The sequence below is a fragment of the Malurus melanocephalus genome, unplaced genomic scaffold, assembly GCF_030028575.1.
Source record: "Malurus melanocephalus ecotype Western Australia unplaced genomic scaffold, MMel_1.1 scaffold_144, whole genome shotgun sequence".
NCBI lineage: Eukaryota > Metazoa > Chordata > Aves > Passeriformes > Maluridae > Malurus > Malurus melanocephalus.
The window spans coordinates 549,978-572,634 of record NW_026623376.1 but is presented as its reverse complement, the minus strand read 5'-3'; the positions used below and the strand labels follow the sequence as shown (position 1 = coordinate 572,634).

General features: G+C 47.4%; 1 protein-coding gene across 1 annotated transcript; it reads right to left on the bottom strand.

The window, feature by feature from the left end:
• Window positions 1-7,390: 7,390 nt before the first annotated feature.
• Window positions 7,391-7,921, bottom strand: NEUROG1 (neurogenin 1). The gene has a single exon (XM_057371293.1). The coding sequence runs from the start codon at window positions 7,919-7,921 to the stop codon at window positions 7,391-7,393; it is 531 nt and encodes a 176-aa protein (XP_057227276.1).
• Window positions 7,922-22,657: the final 14,736 nt, after the last annotated feature.

Genomic DNA, 22,657 nt, shown 5'->3' with positions numbered 1-22,657 from the left:
AAGGAAGGAAGGAAGGAAGGAAGGAAGGAAGGAAGGAAGGAAGGAAGGAAGGAAGGAAGGAAGGAAGGAAGGAAGGAAGGAAGGAAGGAAGGAAGAAAAATAATTTCCATCTGTTTTCTTCTTGAGTGTGGAGTTTTTGTGAGATTTATCTTGTTACTTCTCTGAGCCTGTGAGTGAGGCATGCACTGGACATATCCACTCACACTCCAGTCTGGGATGTACACAGTCACCAGCATCTTCCCTCATCTGACAATTCCCTTCCCTGCATCCCATATGRCTCCCTGCCTCTCCCGGCATCCCCACAAGTGCTTCCCCGGAGAGCAGTGCAGGTGACAGCCGTGCTGGTGACAGGTAGCCCAGACCTTCCTTCCCTGAGACCACAGACCTCATTAGCTGCCACTTGATTTATCAAGTGGGCATTATGGCTTTGGAAGCTGACATCTTTTTGGATTGCAAATAGGAGAGGAGGAAACTGTACCCTGTGAAAAGATTGATTAAATACTAATTAACCTCTTTTCTTAGATAATGAAAGCACTTCAGTGAGCTGGATAAACACGATGCGCATCAGTTGCTCTCCTGGTGAAGCAAGGGGTAATTGAGAGAGCAATATCCATTACTGGTGTTGTGACAGGAAGGGTTTTCCTTTCAGATTACAAAAGACTTGTTGCAGGAGAGATGGTACTCAAATAGGAAGGGAAAGAAATACCATATTCTTTTATCTCAGGAGTTAAATCCCTTTGGTTTGAATACTCCTACCAGTGAAGTAGAGAAACTCCTGCATTTATATCTAGGATTGYCAAGTGAAAAAGTAAAAAAAGTARATCAAGGTCTTATGTTTTGAAGGGAGGGATTGACTCAGCTGCTTGTACTTGCTGGTGTTCACTGGTATTGTCTCTAACTTTCTAGGTTCTGAGCACAATAATGTGTAGATAAATATTGCCTATTTTCTGTGAATCCCAGAGAAAAAACCTGGAAAATCACAGGGGAAAAATGCTCTTTCTGGTCCATAAATTTACATCTGAAGGCCATGTGCCATTCTTCCACACAGASAGCAGCCTTGTCTAGAATGACATTGCTTCCTCAAAAATGAATATTTTCAAGGAGGAATCCAGGTGGGGAAGGACAGTTTAGGGTAGTTTGATCAACTTCCATCTGCCACTAGTGTTTTCCATTATTTCTGACCCTGCTTTTGAGACTCTTTTCTAAACATTATCCTGAAGGTTAATTTGGGGAATACAACATGAAAATGACCACGCTGTGAATTTTGTCTTCCTCTATTTGATTTGTAACATTTGCCTTCTCTGTTTGGCCTCATTTATCTAAACTGAAGTGTTTATTGAGGACCTCCAGATCTCTTGGTCCCCACAATAGGGACAGGAACAAATTAAGTCCACTGTGTCTTTTCTTCTGCTGCTTCCAAAAGGGGACAAACACCATCTTAGGTCTGGGATTTTGTATTTTCATGTCTGAAAATRTCTTTCTTCAGGCTTCTCATCTCAGTGAAAACTGCAAGCTGGAAAAGCACAATGTTCTGCCAGGTTTGTGCTGAGCTATTGATGCCAGGTGCTGCCATAGGCAGTCCTGCTGGAGATACTCCTGGGTATGATTTATAAAGATTTCTGACATCTGCCATACAGAGAGGAGCAGGACAAATGGTTTGTTTGTAAAAATAAGTCAAATTAGTTCCATTCCTACAGATGGAACTTAATCCATTATTTTTGCAACAAACCATTAGGGTCCATAATCACCTTGGACTGCCATTAGACAGCTTTAAATGCTTTCCTAGAAGGCAATTTTGTGAAATCTTCAGGTTAAAAAAAAAAGATAATCCTGGAATGTGCAGAATGTAATAATCCAAGAAAGAGACAGTGAAGTCCTGAGGACTTTGCCAAATCCTTGTTTGGGAAATAGAGGCATCAGTCCCCTTGYATGCTTCAATTTGTAATTAAGTACCTCTCACACTCGTGAAGGAAGAGTGGAAGGGGGACCATGCACTGACACAGGCTGGTCCTTCCCTGAAGCATGAGTCTCCTGGGTGGAGAGCAAGGGATCAGGGGGCTGAATAGTGCAAGAAAATGAATGGGCTCAGAACAGGGGKGTTAGTGAGACACTCAGAGCATTTTCTTTCCAATTATTGTGTGAGGATGCCAAATTTCTGGACTCAGTTCTGACGCTTCCATTGGCAGAGTTACTTCACCATGGCTCGTGACATCTGTGGGATCTTCAGGAGTTTTTCACGCTGACCATTAGGCCTTTTGGTTGAGGAGGAAGAGACAACAGGTACTGGTTGTTCATGGATAYAAGACTGTCTGTGGACTCTTATTCCTGATTACTCAAAGAATAAAGTTAATCTCTTCTCTTAGTGTCTTGCWTCCACTATTTTTACTCTATGCAGAGCTATGCTGTGTGCTCTGTCTTGCTGAGCATTGTGAATCCCACTGACCTTTGCCAAAGTYCTACTGGCAGTCAATGTGTAAAACAAATGGGGTAGGAGCTGAGTGAAAAGCATTTCTTGTACCTGTGGAGCCATACACATGGCATAAGGAAGGGTGGCATCTCTGTCCCAGCCTCTCTAATGTGATTTTTCATTTTCCTTTTCAAACAATCAGAGTTTCATGAAGATTTTCTATGAGTGAGATGGGAGGCGCCAACAGATGCTGTATACAGGCAAAGGGAGGCAAAAGTGGGAGACCTGAATAACAACGAGTGCTGTGCCATCAGCATTTCCATGCTGGCAGAGAAGAGCATTATCCWTTGGGAAGAGCCTTTTCACTCCTGTCTAGTGCATCTTGAACTGGAAGACTGACGAGTGGAAAACAATGGTGATGATAATGGAGGAGCAGTGCTGGGTGTGTGGAGCCTTGGCCTGCACCAGCAGCGCCTCACGTGTGCCCTTTGCTGTGTCTCTTGAGAGGACAGCAACCTCAGCATGGGGGGATCTCCCCTGTTTATTGAGAGAACAGCAACCTCAGCATGGGGAGAACCTCCCTGTTTATTGAGAGAACAGCAACCTCAGCATGGGGGAACCACCCTGTTTCCTGGGGCATGGCTCTTGCACCCCCTCAGCTCAGCTCAGCCTCCCACTCCTCATTGCCTTGGGGATTAATAACAGGGCTGGGTCCCACMGGGCTGTTAAAGGGATCCCTTATTTCACYATGRCTYRGTGACATCTGTGGGATCTTCAGGACTTTTCCACATTGACCATTAGGCCTTTCGGTTGAGGAGGAAGACAGAACAGGGATTAGCTATTCATGGACACTGCTGGCCAGGCTATTGGGCTTAAAACTGGTTTAACAAGTAATTTAAATTGTTCATCTAGACTTTAAAAGTTTCTAGTGGTTTTATTTGAAGAYTATAAAAATAAGAGGCAAAGTATCAGCTGAAAGTATTTAGGCAGTATTTTTACATCTCTGTTCTGCTCACATACAGTGCAAACAGAAAATCTGCTTGGTCTTTAGCAGCTCTGCTCCTCCAGACGAGTTCTTTTAATTGCATATGCCACCGAGAAAAAAAGCTCCTGAAAATTAGYTCTCACCTGCTTCTGCTCTGATAATCTCTACCTGCTATACAAACCAGTCTTAATGGAACATTTGAGCCCCACAGATCTGTAATTATAATATTGAATTTCGTGTGTTCAGAGGGGTAGCACAGACTGTTTTTTACAGATCATGTGCRGAGTAAAATCAAAATCTATGACAGATTGATGCCCAATAATGATAATCCTTCTGAGGATGCTCTTGTTCATAACTAAACCCCAAGCATCATTTGAGCCTCACCACRGCAGGGATGAAACTAAGTAGGGCACCACATGGCATTGAAACCACAGAAGAAAAAAACAAACTTGTTATCTAAAATCTGTGCAGAATTTCAGATTTGCAGTTATTCGCCCACTTGGGAACACAGGTAATTCACAGAGACTTTTCAGAGCCTCAAAGCAGTTGGAAAAGGCTGGAACAGAGTAGATTCAGCTGCTGTGGGCCCTCTCATCAGAGGACAGGAGCATCTTATAGTTGGTAGGGGACTGTTTCCCCACAGTAAATCTCAGCAGAGTGAAAGTGGGATAATCCCAGCTGTGCTTCGAGAAAGTCTGTGCTGGAAGTAAGTCTCCCAGCCAGCAGGGATTCCCTATCAATKGAGCCATCTCAGACTTTCTCTCCTCACTAAAGGGAATTAAGAGAGACCTAAGGACTTGCAGAACCTCCTGGCAGAGGGTCCCTAATGCTTGCATGCCCTGGAGGTGGTTGAACAGATCCAGCAGGGATAAAGGGTTACCAACACCTGTCAGCAGTCATGAAAAAATGCATATTCCTACATGCAATGTGGTGCTAAGATTAAAAAAATCAAGATTCTATTTCAGTTATTTTTGAAGTCAATAAGGATCTTGCCAYTAGTTTCAGTGGGACTGAGATTGCTGCCTGTTTATGGATATTTTTTTTTTTTACAACAGAGCAATCTGGTATTTATTTAATTCACCTATTTTTCCCCTCCTGTACTAATGCAGAGAGATAATTTCAGTGCAATTAAAAATAGCCACCTGTTTCCAGCCAGCGAAGCCTGTTCCAATTCACCAAACCATTCTTTTGATAAAAATAAATACAAACCCCCTTGTTGTAAGCAGGGGTGCAGGTTGGTCCTGCAGCCTCTGAATATGGGCATTCCATCTGTCCCGGCGGCAGATTTGTTCAACTATGTCTGAACCTATCACCGCTCCGGGGAAAAACTGTTCTCTGACTCATGTTAATGTATGAATCTAATTGTGTCCTCACGCACTTTGCAGCTTTCATTGCCCATTAGGAACATTAACATCATACACTGAGTCCTGGTAGATGTATGGTCTTTATACACTGCATAATGTCCACAGATCTCTGCTGGCAGCTAAGGAAACACAAAAGAATAGAGGATATTTTGAAGTTTTGTGGAGTTTTTTTTTTTTTTTTTTTTTTCCCTTCTTTGAGATTGAAGTCCAGTGTCTTGGGACCCAGTGACTTTAGATGACCTTCCGCCTTCATGGACTGTACTAAATTTCAGCCCCTGGAGGCTCCTCCATACAAAACCTCCTGGCTTTCAAGGGCAGGTGCAAGCAAAGCTTCACTGCGTCACAGATCAAGACCTGTTACTGCCAGAATTAGATTTCACAAATCTCTTTTATTTAACAGGACATAATTAAGAATCTGCTCTGTACTGGTTGATGGTGTCTTTAATTAATATAAGTATTATGCTGCTATTAGGATTTCCAAAAAATAACATTTTTCAGAATTATTGTTACTGAGAAGCAGAGGTGGGTGTGTGTCTGTATAGACATGCACATGAAAACTGTGTTAAAGAAATGTATATCTGTATTGCAGGCTCAGGCATTCAAAAAGGAGGAAATGCTAACACTGAAGTGTCTGTGCAAACTTAATTCAGATCTTCTTCTAATTTTTGTGACAATTATATAATCCCAAACTACATTTTTGATAATATCTCCACCTTCTTCATTGCACAGGAGGGTTAACTTTCAGGCAGAGCTTTTGCCTGTGTGATGATCAGCTTCTMAGTGTTCTGTCTGATGCTTTCAGTGTTTGCCCTCTGTTTTTTTTTTTCCCTACAGACTGTATGAACATGTCCTAAAGAATTCCTTCCTGGGCTTTTACTGCAGCCCTGAGCATCTGAGAGCTCTGAAAACTCTGCATAATTAAATCATTAAATTCACTGATGGTGTGAGGGGGTGGTGGTACCCCAGTTTTACAGGTGGGAAACTGAGGCATAGAAAAATGKAAGTCAATTCATTCCATAATCCTTGGCAGTCCCATCAGAGATCTGTAGGAACTGATTTATTTGGGCTTGTACAACACCATCCATCCTCCCCCACAAACCCCCTGTTAGCTGCATGTACAGCTCCAATTCCCCCATGTTTTGGAGATGGCTGTAGGGACATGTCTGAGCTGCCTCATTTTCCMTGTAAAGCAGGGCAAAGAGGATAAAACTTGCTTTTAAAGGTCTCTGTGCCCAGTGCAACACGGGAGCATTGAGCAATGCTAAAGACACGGAGGATGTAGTCAGGAAGAGCACACGGTAGGATTTTGGGGGTCAGAGTRCTCCCCCATTACACACAATCGTGGGGAGAAAGGAAAGTTCGTGATTTTGCAACAGTAGAGCAGACTTCCTGGAGGCGAGGGTACTCTTGTCACCCTCAATCTCTAGCTGAGAGCCAGAGCTGTGCCAGAGCTGATGCTGAGATTGTGACACGGCATGTTTGGCCGCCCTTTTTCCTCTCCCTGCGTCCTATCCATCCCACCTTGTGACTTGAGGAGAAGAGGCAGTTCACACCACTCAATTCCTGCCCAGGTTGCAGGTTCAGGTAAAGTTACAAGCTCTGTACCCTGTTSGGGGGTGCAGCACCTTGTCCTTACCCTAAAAGCTCCTGACATCTTCCAGCTCCTGCTGTGAACCTTTCAAGGACAGCCTGAAACAGCAGCACTGCTGGAGCACCACTCTGCTCCTGTTCTCTGCCCGMATCTCCTGAACAGGGCTCTAATCCCTTCTCTGTGAGACCTGGTGGCCAGCTGATGTTTGCAGGTAGCCACATGTGTCCGTGGCCAGTGGGGTGTCACSAGTGCTGGCTGCTGCCTTGGGGTCATCCCTTCCCTTCCACCCCAGTCTCCTCCTGAGGAGCGAACTCCTCGCATTCAAGAAACAAAACTCCAGAGGCGCTGCCGAAATTCAGTACAAACGTTAAAAATTTTATTTACAGGGTAAAGTACGATTTCTTTAAAAAAACCCAAAACAAAACCCCCACTTTGATAAGAGGTATAATAATAGAATAAAGCTCTTTATGTACAAAAATACAATTTTCATATGAATGAACATCTTGAATAAATTAAACCGCTCTCTGGTCCAGTSGCTGAATACCCCGTGTCTGCTCCCACTCTAAAGCAGGCCGGCCGCGCTGGGGGTCAGCATCTATAATGCATGAGCCCCTCCGCTGTCCGCCGGGTGCGGGGTCCCATCGGGGCCGGTGCTGGGACCCCCGGGAGGGGCTGAGCCGCCCCGGGGCAGGGCCGGGGAGCCGCGCTGAGCCCCGCGCTGCGCCCCGGGCCGCATCGGCCCCTTAAGCCTTTTCATGGCATTGTCAGGGCGTTCAAACCAAATTTTCATGCTCGTTTTTCTTCGCTGGAGAGCTACAAATTGTAAAATTGACTTTTCACCTCGTCTGCGGCAGCAAATCTGTCGCTTTTCTTCTTCCCGGCTTTTCGGAGCGGCGCGGGAGGCGAGGCGGGGGTCGGGGGGAAGGGGCTGGGGGTAAGGAGAGGGATGAAAAGTGCAACGGGACGAGCCCCCCCTCCCTCCTCCGCCGCCGTCCCTGGGCCCGGAGCGCCGGGCGGTGCGCGGGGGCGCGGAGCGGTGCGCGCTAGCGGAGGGGCGCGCCCGGGCCGGCGGGCAGCCCGCGGAACGCCCTGAGGCTGTCGGCGGGCGCGTAAGCGCAGTCCTCGGAGGTGGCGGGGCTGCTGGGGCCGGAGGCGGAGGCGCAGAGCGAAGGGGCGGACGGGGACGCGCTGGACAGCCAGGACCCCGCGTCGCTGCCGGGGCTGGGGGGCGCGGCGGCCCCGCGGAAGGCGGGGGGCGGCGGGAGGCACTGCTCGGCCAGGCGCAGCGTCTCGGAGAGGGCCCAAATGTAGTTGTAGGCGAAGCGCAGGGTCTCGATCTTGGTGAGCTTGGTGTCGTCGGGGAAGGTGGGCAGGACGCTGCGGAGCTCGTCCAGCGCAGCGTTGAGGTGGTGCATGCGGTTCCGCTCCCGGTCGTTGGCCTTGACCCGCCGGCTGCGCTTCAGCGTGTGCAGCAGCGCCTCGGTCCGCGCCCGCGCACGGCCGCGCCTTCTGCGCCGCTCCCGCGGAGCGCCGGGCTCCGCGCTGTCACCGCTGCTGGGCGCCTCGGCGGGCATCCTGCGGGAGAGAAGCCGGAGCCCCGTCACTGCCAGCCCGGCAGGGAAGGATGGATGGGGAGAGAAGGGGAAGGTGCGAAGCTGTCGGGGAAGCGGGGGAAGGAAAATTTTAAATATAACTAAGGGGGTGRCGGTGCGGGGGCTTGGCAGGTGCCGGCGCTCCCGTACTCACATGGAAAGGCACTCCCGGGGATGCGGTTAAGCAATAACGGTATAAAAACACAGAGAGGAAAAAGCCGAGCCGGCCGCTGTAGGGGGAGGCAGGGGACTCAGCGCCGAAAAAGAAAAAAAAAAAGCCAAAGCCCGGGGAAAGGCGGGGCGGGGGGACACGCGACCGCGCGTGGCTTTGAAGTGCTGCGGGCTGCGATCCGCTCGTGTGAGCGGCGGCTTTGGCACACGACGGCGCGGCCGCCCGTTCTTATAGCGGCGGGCGGACAATGGCCCCGTGGCCGCCCCGCGGGGCCGCGCCGAGGCGGCAGGTCGGCCCCGTGCGCCGCGCCCTCCGGAGCGTGCCCGCAATTACCGCGGGCGGCCGCGCATCTGCCGCGCCCCCGGGGGACGGGGGAGAGAGGGGGGGTCCCCCGCTTTGTGCCCCCCGTGCGCGGGGAGGGAGGCGGCAGGACAAAGCGGGGCAGGGGGGTCGCGGCTCAGCGCGGGGGTGGAGGGGTCACCGTCCCGCTCCGGCCGGAGGGGCWCCAGTGTGAGTTTAAACCGCTGCGAGCGGGGGGTTTGGGGAAAGAAAAAGGTTAATCTGGACTTCCAGAGGATGAGCTGTGGATTATTCCCCAGGCAGATGCGAGTGGAAGATTTTGTCGGGTTTTCGTTGCACCTTGCTRTTTTCCTACACCCACCCGTCAAAGTGAAAATATTCTGAAGCGGTAAAACTCAAAGCAGGTATTTCCCTCCTGCGTTTCTGAGGTGAAGTTCAACACACGGTTTGGCTTTTACGTGCTTTGCTTTGAAAGGGGTTTTACAGGTGTTCGGAAAATTGAAAGTTCCAAAGGACATTTGTTTTATAAACTTCGGTGGTTGTAAYCACTATATAYATATATACACTGTATATACACATAYACRCRRTGTATATAYAATGTACAGATAAAATTCTTCTTTGTTTGGTTAAAAACACAGAATTGTGCTGTTTTGATTCTAAAGTTTTTGCTGCCTCTGCTAATCCCCATTCAGTGCCAGGGTATCACTATATCACATTTTGGGAAGCCACAATTTTGTAAGTGGCTAAAAAGTTTCCTAATTCTGACATCTGGCTCTTTTGCATCCTGCTCTCCGTGCTCCGAAGAAGCCCCATTGTCAGCACTCAGGTACTTGTGTCCCTGGAAGGTTTTCAGTTTCACGGCCTATCAATAGCCGTTTTCAGGTGCCTGTGCCTGAACTCACGTGTATTTACCTGATTTCCCCTTACACAAAATGTAGATTGATTCCCTCTCCTTTGTTTTTCTCCTATACCTTTGATAAACAGAGAAAATTGACAGCAKAAATTATAGTCTATCTCTGCATTTAAGTTCACAGCAACTATTCTTTACTTGAACCTGAGCGAGTTTGCTATCAGACTTATTCCTGCTTTCCACCGCTTTGAGGTGACCCACGACACCAGCAAACAGCCACCACCACCCTTCTTTGTGCCACGCACAGAAGATCACGCACAGAAGTGAGCAATCCGAAAAGCCCTGGGTRATGAATATTAACGAGTCTCAAACTAGAAGTAGTTTGGCAGCGGCCGAGCTTGAAGGATCAGCTCTCTTTCTGCTTTTTTTTCCATCTTTATAGGCTTGGATWTAGACCAGAGATGTGCAATATACCCACGTAGGGCAGGCGACGGGCGCCTGGCCGCTCGCAGGGGGGACGGGGCTCTCTCAATCACCCGACCCGCAATCAGGCTGATGTTTTTAGGRCCTCTGCATACATAAGTGACTTTCTGCGCTAAGCAGTTCCACTTCACTGAGTTACTCATGTCCTTAAGTGACGGCACAATTAGAGGCAGTCAGTAGGCAGAGACCGATGGTGGAGTTTCCAGCACTAACCAGAAAGCCAGAAGGGACCAAAATTTAAAGGTTATGGAAGCATATGGCAAAAAGTGTTCAACTTTTGTTACTGTGCATTTTATATATAGTGATATAAACTCCAGTGTTGTCTGCAACACTTTTATTGTCTTTTGTTTAGGTGTCTTTGAGCAGTCAATAGTTTATTCATTAAAATGTTTATGATTCCCTAGAGTTTCACAGACTTTGGCACAACCGATCACTTGTCTGAAAGTTTGCAGTGAAAGCGCATTATTCATTAGTCCTTATCCATCATTTGCAGTTTGTCATTTGTTATTCTCTTGTTTTAAAAGTTTGTGCTCCAATCAAGGAGGGGAGAGAGCACCATGTGTCTCTGTGATCAGTCACAGCCATGAATAGCCAGGGCTGAAGTGAATGTTCCACAAACAACCCATAGGCTGAAATTTGTTTGCATAATCTATTCACTGCGTACTTATGAATAACGAATGCATTCACAGAACCAGAATTGTTTCAGGAAGCCTTCGCAAACAGAAGTGCTAAATATCTTGGATAATTTATTCCCGATGAATAATTCAACCAGTTCTATCACAGGCAGTCTACTAATTTTGCAGATAAATTATTCAGCCGGCACAGATAATAGCTCTTACACCTTATGGTCCCACTCCTAAGTCAGGCTGCAAAGTTTTGTGAAGTTTTCTGGGACTGGAAAAGAAAAAATTCCAAAATGAAGCAGGAGCATTGATTTCAAGGGACATGCAGTGTGTTCCCAGCATCTCACTGATGGCCTTATCCTGAGTGTTAGCCTCTGATATTAATTTTTCCACCTAAATGTAAGTGTATCTGGACTCAGCTGGACTCATGGTTGTTATTGGTTTCATGCTTTGAGCTCTAAGGAAGTTGTCAGAAATACTTTTTCATTTGCTTTGGGAGACAACATTTAAAAAAAGTGAGAGGGAAAAAGATTCAAATGCCCTTTTTTTACTATGAAGACTGCAAAAGCACGCCTGAATCAACCCGTCCCTCCTTACAAGGGRTGGCAAACTGCTCACCCAAAATCCAAATGTTGTGGGTAGCACATTTATCACTTGTAAGGCCTCGTGCATGAAGCTCATTCCTCTGCTTTCATGTTGAGACATYATGTGTGGGGTCTCGCTCATGGCAGGACTCCAGCAAAAGTAGGAATTGATGAATAAAGGTGGAAGAAAGGCTTTTGGAGAAAATGTGCTGTAAGGCTCCCCCCTGGTCTCTGGATTCACTGTTTCCTTCAAGGAAAAAGCTGGTCCGTGAGGAGATGGCATTCTCTGGTGTTTGTTGTGCCTTGTAAGGTAAATAAATCTCCATGTTAGAATCAACCTCACATTTCAAACCCAGCCAGAATGATCATTAGAGCAGTGTTAGCATCACTTTTTTCTTCAAGCATGGAAATGAGTGGTTCAGAGAAAAACTACTGCTGCAATTAGAAGATGCCTCAGAGAAGTCAGAGGTACATATTTTTTTTTTTTTCAGGTTTTAAGGTGCACATCATTACATCGACTCAGCAAACTCTGTCTTTTGTTACATTATTACAASAGGGCTTGAACTAATAACGAGTTCTTGGGATGAGTGTCAAAAAAACAAATCAACCAGGAGAATACTGCTTTTTTTACACCCTCATTGTTTGAAAGCATGGCCAGAAAGAGAAGACACAGCTGCCTGTGGAGAATGCTTGAACTAAATTTGGAGAGGTGACATGGCTGRTGACAAAGCCATCACCCTGGGAGCAGAAAGCTAAACCCAGTGCCTGCCTCAGCCCGGGAGATGCCCTGGTGGATTCAGCAGGATTTTAAAAGCAGGTAGAAAACCAGGAGATTGTTCAGTGGGGCATCTTGTGTCCTTGTGCTTGTCTGGACACAGTGCAGAGCACAGTGGCTCCTGTCCAGTCTCCTCTGGGGACAGACGAGGGTAGGGGTGGACACACGGTGCTGTGTTCCTGGGACCCTTCACAGCCCCCAACCTGAGGCTACAGAGGTCTCAGGGATTCACGATGTGGCTGTTGGCTAATGCTCAGCCCTGGAAGCCCAATTGAAAGGGATCTCAGCCTGCAGGGAGGCAGCATTAACCTCTTTTGGATCAGGAGCCACTTCTCCTGCCAGGGCAGCACCTCGGGAGCAGCTCAAGGGCTTTGGTTTTAGAGGATTTGTCCTTGTTTCCTACCTGCCTGTGGCCAGCCTGAGCCTCGGGCTGTGTGCCAGGGGCTGCCCTGGGGTGGGGAGCATGGGGACATCACAGGGAGTGTCCCCATGTGCCAGTGGGGCCCTGGCCCAGCGAGCCAAATCCGCTCTGAAATCCTGCACGAGTGCCTGGGAGCTTCAGTCAGGGCTCAGCCCCTCCTGGGGGCTCTGCAGAAATAGTGGGAATGTTTTATTTTCAGGTTTTAAAAGTGTGATGTAACATTTTGCTTCTCTTTAGAAGGGGGGAGGTTGAGTAGGTAAAGGATTGTTCCCCGCAAGCACAAATGTATTTTGTTTGTTGTAATTAAAATGTTTTAATGAGACAACCATAAAATCAACCATTAATTATTTTTTTTTCAAACACTTCTGCTTCCTTTTGAGCTAGGTCTATTTAGAAATAGTTTAGAGAGTAGCCTGCAGTTTTATTCTTTCTGTGGTATTATACACAGGAGTGGAGAAGTCATTTATAAATAATTACACAATGTTTTGGGTCTTTGGGTTTGTATAATATATCAAAGCGATTAGTACACGCATTGTTCCATTGTAAATGGTTTTTTTCYCTTCCTTTCAGTTTCACTTGCCTTGTCTTCTATCTAAACCTTTTTCGTGAAATCCTTTGTCTTCCTCATTCTTTTAGCTTGTTACAGTGCAGGGACATTCTTCTTATTCAAACACTCACAGCATGAGCAAAGAAAGCTACTTCTGTCGCATCTTAAGTTTTACCATAACTTTCTGGCATTTTCTTTTCTTCCAATTTTCCCAGACTACTGATAGGGTAATGAAGAATTATAACATACATCAATTATTGGTGCTCACGGTGTATTATGCTTCTGAATTCAAGGGGAGATAAAGAGAAAAAAAAAAAAAAAAGCTCCACTTTCTGTGGTTTTGAGGCACATGAGAGAGGACTCGGCGCAGATTATTTATAACATCTTTCTGAGCATCAATTATGTTTGACTCCTACAACCACTTCCTTGTCCCACTGGTTTTATGGCCAGAAGGAGTCATTTTTGTGTGTGGTAGCTGCGGCATTTAACTTGTTTCTTTTATGAGCAGCCCAAACAATGCATCTTCAGGCCAAACAATCTATCTCCTGGAATAATAGCCCAAATGTCACTCAAGTGCTCGGGGCTGGGAAATGTGTGATCACCGTAAAGGGCCACGGGAAGAAAGCGTGGAGATGGAGGGGCTTGTGCAGGGTCCCTGTGGGGCTCCCCAGCACTGGCACCCCAGGGAATGGGCCAGAGCCGATGTGGRGTGCAGGAGCCTGGGGATCCCACTGGCTGCCTGTTTTAAGGACCTGCCTGGCTGAGGTTTTAAGAACCCTAATCCAAGTTGTGCAGATAAAAGTGCCAAACCCTCCTGGTGTGGTCATGTTGCTTCCCCAGCCTCCTGGCTACCACATTAACTGGGAAAAATGAGATTAGGATGACACGTCAGAGAAATGAGCCCTTTCCCCCCTCACCTTTATTGTGCAATAGCTTTTTCTTCTCTTCTTTCCTCCCCTCCACCTTCTCCCTCCCACAATTTGTTGATTTGCATTTTGCTAATTGAAGCTAGAATTCTTATCCTAAAAGAAAGGGGCCAAATTCACCGAGTGCCCTGCAGAAGAAATCCCCCAACAACGTCCAAACCAGGAAGCTCAACTACGTGCTGAGATGCTCAGATTTTCTTTTGTACGTTCCATATCAATAATTCTGCTTAGGAGGGGGTAAAGATAACCTGAAAGAATTCAGCAGTGTAATGTGAGGGTGAAATTGAGCCTGAACTCTTTTTTTTTTTGGGGGGGGACTTTGGGGGTGTTCTCCAGCACTGGGGGTCCCGTTTGCTGCGGTGATGGAGCCTTGCAGCAGGGGAGGATGCTGCAGGAGCACGGAATTCAGCAGAGCAATATAAGGGTGAAATGGAGCCTGAACTCTTTTTTGGGGGCTTTGGGGGTGTTCCCCAGCCCCGGGGGTGTTCCCCAGCTCTGGGGGTCCCCTGTGGCTGCGGTGATGGACCCTTACAGCAGGGGAGGATGCTGCAGGAGCACGGAATTCAGCAGAGCAATATAAGGGTGAAATGGAGCCTGAACTCTTTTTGGGGGGGCTTTGGGGGTGTTCCCCAGCTCTGGGAGTGTTCCCCAGATTTGGGGGTGTTCCCCAGCTCTCGGGGTCCCCTGTGGCTGCGGTGATGGAGCTTTGCAGCAGGGGAGGATGCTGCAGGAGCTCGGCCAGCCCGCGGTCCCCACTGCCCCGCCGCGGGGGCCCGGGGGATTTGCTGCCATTTGCATAGCAGGTGTTGGGTCCCGGGCCWTTCTTCCTTAAGGGAGTTTTAATGTGGGATAAATTACTGGGAATTAGGAGGAGGCAGGCGACAAGAAAAGCGCTCGTGGAGTCTTCTCCTGGGCCTGACAGGGGAATTGGAGAGAATGGCTGAAAAAAAAAAAAAAGGAAAGCCCAAACGTGGAGGCTTCTGCYCCAGCTCAGGGAGTTTGGGGTGCACAGGCACTGCGGGGGGAACTCTCCCCAACTTCTCCTTAAATTGAAGTTTGGACTCAGGAACGCAGTAATCCCAGGACAGAAATACGATTACTGGCCCGAGGATCTTTGATTGAGTAGGTCTGGAAGGGGAGTTTAAAATGTTAATCCCTGGTATAATCCCTTCTCTGGCATTGTASGGACAAGGGTTGCACCCGGGGGGAATTGCCTGCTTCCTTCCCCAGGCTGTGGGGCGGGAGGGCAGGGCTGGGGAGCGATCCCCRCACAGATGTGGCACAGACACGTGTCCCACATGTGCACCCACATCCCCTGCACGCTGAGATGTGTGCGGTGACAGTCACACACGTGCAGCTCCTGTGCTGACTCTGACTTTTCCATATGTTTATGTTCGTGTAGGTGTTTCTGCACACACAACAGAAGAGCGATGCTGGATCACTCGCATTCCCAGGAGCCTTGATCAAAATTCCCTGTCACACCTCAGTCGCTGCTTTGCCCTGGCAAATAGACCACCTGCACATAAAAGAAAATGGAGATGCTTCACGTGTTTTTAAATGGGAAGTCATTTTGTAGAGCATCCACTTCCAGGCTGTTGGGGCAGATAGGAAAGGTTTGTCTCTAAAGGGTATGAAACCATCCAGATGCCTTTCCCATCAGAGGAAATTGAATGTGCTATATACATAAATAGAGGAAATCCATAGTAAAAGATTATGTTAATGAGGAAGAAACTGACAATTCCTGAAAATAAAAAAAAATTAAAAAAAAAGCAGGTGAATTCACCCCAAAAGAGATATGAGGGCTGGTGCTTGCTGGAGCTCCAGAGCCTGGGCAGAGAGGGGCGGGTGGGAAAGGAGAGGAGCCAGCTCCAGCCAAGAGTGATGGACTCAGGGTCCTGCACCCTGACCCAGGGTTGACACTTTGGGGTGCAGGTCCTGCCGCCCTGGCCATGAGAGGGRCGAGGGTGACACCCCAAGGCTCAGCGCTGCAAATTCGGCCATTCAAGGACAGGGTTTGCATTTCAGCATGTGGTACATAATGGGTAGATTTCCTCTGCTTTCTGGAGTTTAAAGAAGCCCTTTGCACTGGCCTCGATGGCCTCTGGTTATCCGTTTAACTTACCATTTACCTTGGTATTTTATGAGCAATATATCCTTTAAAGTTTCCATTTTTTCAGGGACAAACCCACAGGTATGAACACGTTAAATTCTAGTCTGAATTCAACCCCTCATTAAGCAAAAGCAGCTGTGAAGGTGAGGGATTCCATCTTGCTCTCCATCGTGCTCACAGCCAGGTTCCATCTCTCTCGGTAGCTCTTTATGATCATACCTCCAGGTATAAAGAGAAAAATGAATGTGTGGTGTTAAACAGCAGGTGTGAGGGTCCTTGAAAACTATCAGGCAGAATCTGGGTCCAAACTACTTGGTTTGCTGGCACCAGCACAGAGTGGTGCAGCTGAACTGGGCAGAGAGTGAGAAGGAAAAATTCTCCAGGAAGACGTTTCAGGCATGGTGCTTCACTCTTGGAGTGGAGGRCCAGGGGATGCAGCTGAGTCTGACCCACAGTTAAGCATCAAAAATAGTTCCCAAGGTTAATGTTAGCCCCTAAGATCCCTGAACGTTTTTCTACTCTAAGTTTTATGCCTGCTAATACATATTTTAGAATGGCTTGAAGGGGTAAAATGCTAAGTAAATGCAAAGTACTAGTTCTAGTATTCAGGAATTCTGTATTCAGGAAATTAGACAATGGAGCAGCGTGGTTAAAGGAAAGTAAATGTTGTCTTAGGTGAGGTTTTTGTTCCCTTGGGGCTGGATGSGCTTCCACAATGAGAAGCTCCTCTGAAACAAGTGCTTGGCTAATGAGAGGAGACAAGTTTGGCTGACATGTTTCTGCTGGGCCTCTGTGAGGGGATGCCGCTTTCTTTTCCAATTTAAGCATGTGTTAAATTGCAGTTAAATAGCTAATTAAAAATGAAGAAGTGAATGTACTTCTTCAGACTATAGACATCCCTTGTTTTTCATCTTCTTAAACCCAAGGCATAAAACCCAAGGCATTTTTTCCTCCACCTCGGGTTTGATGCATGGCAGGTCTTGATCCTGCTTCCCTTTACTCCAGTAGGAATTAGAGATAATTTCTGTGGAGCTGGTGCAGCTTCACTTCTCCAAAGCAGCTGCTGGAGTTAGTCAGGGCTCTGCACCTCTTGCCCCACTGTGCAAACAGAGGGGACCCAATGAGACTGCAAAATAGCTGAGAAATATCTTTCACTAGATCACTTTTTATTGCTTGTCTTGTGGACCTTGTGTATATACAGCTGGTGGTATACCAAGGAATCTTTTTTTCCTTTTCTTTATTTCTCCCGCTAAAACAAGTARTGTATGACTTGGATTTATTTTTATATCGTTTTCAGTGTTTGGTGTTATTTATCTTTATTAAACTGTAAATGACCCCAGATCTCAACCGCACAGAGGACATGCCAGATGCTGGGAGCTCAGCTCTTCGGCTGTGAGCTCCACCCACTGCCTTCGCCAGGAAAAAAAGGAAAAAAAAAAAACCCAAAACATCTTTCCTGACTTGTAAGTGATGGGAATTGCCACAAGGTGTCAACCTCCACCAAGCTGCAGCTCGGGTYGGTTCTGCTCTCCCGACAGTGGCCGGGATGGATAACCCTGCGCAGAGGCTCTGCTGGAAAACCCRGGCACCTGCTTCAAGTAAGTGAGGAAATATTGCCTTATAGCACGAAAAAAAAGATTGTATTCCCTCCATTCTTTGCTTTATGGTTATTCCTAATTTATATATATATATATATATAAATATATATATATTTATTATGTATATATACATAATAAATACATATACATATATATATATGTATGTATGTATGCATTTATAATTTGCCACAAGATGTTTTAGTCAAATTCAGTGTTTCCCTTCATCCTTTTCTCCTGACCCCAAAGGAAAGTTTCCCAGGTATCGCAATAAAACAGAGAAGTCATTTTTTTTCCTCTAAAGCTGATATTTTCCCTTTGTAGAGCAGCATTTCAAGGCACTTCATCATTATCTGGATGTTCTGTGCAGTTGAAGTGTTGGGATTTTACCTTCTGGGCAGCCCAAACCTCTGTTTCCTCACAGGATCATTCACTTGAGTGCTGGACTCTATGATTCTCATGGATCCCTTCCAGCTCAGAATATTCTGTGTTTCTGTGTTCTCTTTGGGAATTCAGTGTGTGCTGGTCCTGGTTTCAGCCTGGGAGCACCATGCTTATTCAGTGCCACTGCTTTCTGCAAAAGCACCATCCCAAGAACCTTCAGACTGAAACAAATCCCGAGGATTTCTTGCCTTTTTTRTCCCTTAACTTCCTGCAGCCTTGGCTGAGCACAGCGTAACTCGTGGGCTGGTGGCATCGCTCGGAGCCAGACGTGATGATCTAACGAGGAACTGGATTTTCCTGGCAGAACTGTTGTAGCTGTTGCACAAAAATGGAGAGGGAACACCCTGCCAGTGGCTTACACTTTGAATTGGAGAGGGAGCGCTTGGCAAACTGGTTTGTGCTGGGGGGAATTGGTGCTTGACTGGGAACTGAGGAGCTCTGAGCTGGGTTGGTTTTCCTAATGTGGGTGCACAAGTGATAAGTCTGGAGAGATAAAAAAAAAGAAGTTGAAACAAACCACAAAGAAATATGTAAACGGTGGAATTATRAGGGTAATAGAAGTGGAGAAGTGTTTTTATGCAACACAATTGAGTGGGCAATAATGAGGTAAAAATGCTGAGGGGTAAAAGACAAAAGGCATTTCTTCCGGGATTAGAAGTGAGCTCAAAATTGCCAAGGCCTACTGGAAGTGGGGGGTTGGTGGTGGAAAGGAGCCTGTTGGAGCATTTCTTTTCCTTTAATAAGCTTCTTTTTCTGGGTGTCCTGAGTGTTCAGATGTAGCACACTTAGTGCCTAGTAACCCAACAAAGCTTTGATTGGTGCCTCTGCAGAAAGATTTTCTTTTCCTTGCAGGTTTCTAACCATGAAAAAACCCCTGAGATCAGTTGCTTCAGAATCCTTAATTAAACACAACAAAGAAGGGCAATTAGAGCTGTGTTTTCCTTTTGTCATCCAGCAAATCTTGCAAACCTCAAAACCCTTTCCTTGCTCCAAGCTTTATGATGGGAATAAATCATAATTATACCTGTAATTACCAGCTTTAGGTGAACATGAGCAGGATCATTTTTTTTTTTTTTCTCTCAGAGGAAGTTCTGAAACCCATTCAAGAGGAATTCACTAACCTCTTTTATTGTGCAGGAGGAAACCCGAAAACACAGGCGTGGCGATTTTCCCAGTCCTTGGCCGCCTGCCTCCTTTGCTGTCACTTCATGTCATGTCACTGCTCCCTCCTGGCTCCTTCCCATCCCACTCGCTGGGAGTTTTGGGCTGGATGCCCTCCACGTGTGTCGTCAGAGCACTCACTACCCCAGGAGCCCGTGACAAAAACAGGCAAAAAATGAGACAAAAATCCAAGGGGATTTGAGGACTTTGGAAGTCGGCGAAAGGAGCAGCAATGCAGCCTGGCCCTGGCTGTTCAGACAATAAATGCTCGTGTGTGCGGGCATTCTGCAGGGACCCTGCCTTGGGTTTGGTGGTTGGATGTGGCTGTGCTGGTTCCCAGCAAAAGGGAGCGAGTTCTGCGTGTCTGGCACTGCAGTGACAATGTGGGTTTGTGGCTTTGGCTGCTGGGAGGTGTCGGAGGGCTTGAGGACAGACCCAGGGCAACACCAGGGCAAAGGCAACCACACGGGGTCCTGGGCTTGCTGGAGACCAGGGCAAGATGGAAAACCACTGGGCAAGAAAACCACATTGGGGAGAATCTCCTGGTGTTTTTAAAGGATTTGGGGCTGTTGTTTTGGTAATGAGTCTGCCCTGAGCTGTGCTGCAATCCAGTTTTCCGTGCTGGGGTGATGGACAGGTGTTGTCTTAGTGTACACGTTCCAAATTGACAGGATAATAGGACTGTGTGAACCTCTGAGCAGGCTTCCCATAGCACAGCTGCTCTGCTATGTATTTTGGAGATTTTTTGGTGTTATTTTTTTTCTTATTTTGTTTTGTTTTGTTTTGTTTTATTTTAATTTTCTTTGGAGGTGTTTCCCAAACTAAATACAACAGCTGAAGCTTTTCTTGCAGAGCTGGGGAAGGGCATTTCCTGTGACAGCAGCAAAATGAGCAGGCTCCAAACTGATTTATAGTGCAGACAGCTGTAGAGGTGTCCCTGGGCTCACTGAGATGGTTTTTGGTTGCCACTAGATGTCCTTTCAGCCCTGCTTTCCCCACTGTTCCTCCAGAAATGTTATTGGGCTGGGATGTGCTGGCTGTGGCCAAGGAGTTCACCAAAGTGCTGATGAGAGATGGGGGCTGAGCCCCAGGCTGMTGGGGTCTCCTGACCATCCTTTTGATCTCACTTTGTCTCAAACAGTGCTGGCTCACAGAAACTCTCAAAACCCAGCTTCTGGATCTGGGCTGGACATGAAATAATACCTCCAGTCTGGCTCAGGAGCTGTTACTGCAGAGCTGGTGCTCAGCAGAGGTCATGGTCCAAGGGGAAGCCTTGCAAGGTGAACAGGATGGTGACTGTCTCAGTTTCACATGATGGCAGCATGGTGGCCCCATTTTATTCAGTTTTCTCCCTATGAAATGGCAGCTCAAACACCTTTACAGGCTCATTCCATAGAAATGCAGGTCTGTCAGAAAGCACAGCCAACAACTCTGTGTGATTTTCCAAGTGCCTGTGTGCCCAGGATTTTGCAAACAATTAATATTTCTGTGAGGTGTGTATCGGTATCTATGAGCACCAGTGGTCACTCCAAGCATCTGGAGCTGCTTRCAAATGCAGCTGCATCCCCTGTCTGAGGCAGGGGCAATCCCAGCTGCTGTTCTGGGTAAAAGAATGAGAGGAAATGTGCTTTGCCAGAAATGTGTGCTGCTTACAGGGATATCTGGAGGCTCRTGGGATGCAGCCTTTCAAGGCAAACCAAGGAACTTCCAGGAAACACTCGGCTCTTCGTGGTTTAGGATCAAAGGGAAATCAATGACTAACAGACACAGAGGTTTTGATAGAGCAAACACAAGGTTAGAGTGAGCACTGCAAACAGCAAACCTCAAAAATACCTGCATTTCCAGCTGTGGCCATGCATATCCCAACTCACTGAAGGGAACAAACTGAACAACAAATCCCAGCCAAAATCTTCAGAATGCCCTGGCAAGAACTTGGGGCAATCAGTGCTTTCAAGGTGGGCTCTCCATCCTCCTGGACCTTAAGCCCAAACTCTGCCCAAACCATCTTACAAAGGTGCTGAACGACCAGGAGTAAGTGAGGTCTTCAGATGCTTCAGATCTGGATTTCAGTACTTCAATTTTGAAAACTGGCTTTGGAGGAAAAATACCCCAAATGTGACTGGAGCTTCATCTGGCTGAAGATGAAGTGTGTTTTGGAGGGTGCAGGCTCTGTCTGGGCTTATATAAAACGTGTTAAGTGATGTCAGGTTCTATGGAGGCCCTTCACCCTTGAACAGGCACAGCTCCCTGGCTCTGGATCCCTGTGGGATGATGAATCCTGGAGATGGTGGATTTTTTACTCACATTTGTTCCAATTCTCTGCAAATATGGGCCCAGAAGGGGCCCAGCTCTGCAGTTTAATTAGCTCAGAGAGCATTTTTGTTGCTCTGACGCTGCCTTTGACTTCCCACTCGGGTCTCAGGGGTGATCAGTGCAAACCCCCAGCCCCAACAATGASCTTACCATCCATCCCCACGTTTGCTCCCACAGCCCTGATGGACCTTGGCTGGTRTGGAACCAGTGCTCCCCCCACATGGAACTGGTCAGGAGAGGTCCCCACGTGTGTGACAATCTGGCATGGCCTCGTGATTTAGGGAGCCGGGGGGAGCTGGGGCACAGCAGGACCTGCCCAGAGCCATCTCACGCAGGCCACCACACAGATATTGCTTCTTAATAAACTTTTTTGGCCATTGCTGACCTCRACCATATATGAGCAAGTGAAAAGCAAGTGGTGAAAGGCTCTGTGTTACATTACTAATCCCACGTAGCGTTCTCGCTGAAAAGGTCTCCCTGCTATTGTGTCCTCTCCCTGCAGCTGCTTGGTGACCCCTGTGCCTTTATTAAAATAAAATCTAAGGGCAGTGTTTAGGAATGGGCACAGCCTGTGGGTACCCAGTGCCCAGGGGAAGGATGGAGGGTGTGGGAAGGTCTCCTGTGCAGGGCTTGGTGTTCCTGCAGGGTGCCAGGGGGCAGATTTGCAGGCTGGATGGGGGAAGCAGTTGCCTGCTGCCCTCCTTGGAGGCTCTGGGGTGGGGTTACACACTTGGTGCAGCACTGGCACTCAAATATAGGAACTGTGGGGTCTGTGTGTGCTGGYTAYRAGRATATCTGGAKGCTCATGGGATGCAGCCTTTCAAGGCAAACCATGGATCTTCCAGGAAACACTGGATGAAGCRGGGCTCCTGCTCTACCCTGCAAATGTTCAGGCTCTAGGGAAGGTAAATTGGTAACTGGGGAGCAGTCAGGGCTGGTGTGTGCTCAGACCAAACTTCAGTGGCTTCATTTTTCAATCTCAGAGCACAAATGTATGGTCTGAGTGTGAGGGAGGCTGCACTGAAGGGTCTCCTGCGGCTTCACAAACTGAAATCTTCCTGGGAAAACAAAACCAAACCTTAAGGCTGCTGCCAAATCTTGGTGGAGGAGGTACCTACATATACATTATATATTTTGTATTTATTTAAATGTTTTAGCAGAGATGTTTCAGTCAGAGGGAAAGTGACTGATGCTTTGTGTGTGGCTGTTACCTTCTGATGCATTATTTCATTTTACAAATGCCTGTCAGGGACTGCAAGGGATTCTCCTTTTTGTTCCTGGAAAACTAACAACYCTGCCTGGAGATGCAGGCTTACAGGCTTGGGAAAACCAGCTTMGAGTCAGTTTTTTTCTCCTTGTGGTTTCAATTCCCATTTCTGAGGATTTTAGTCAAAGGACAGATTTCAGAATAAAG

Bases quoted from the DNA above. Each gene is read 5' to 3' on its own strand.
- NEUROG1 (XM_057371293.1), bottom strand. From the start codon at position 7,921: ATGCCCGCCGAGGCGCCCAGCAGCGGTGACAGCGCGGAGCCCGGCGCT.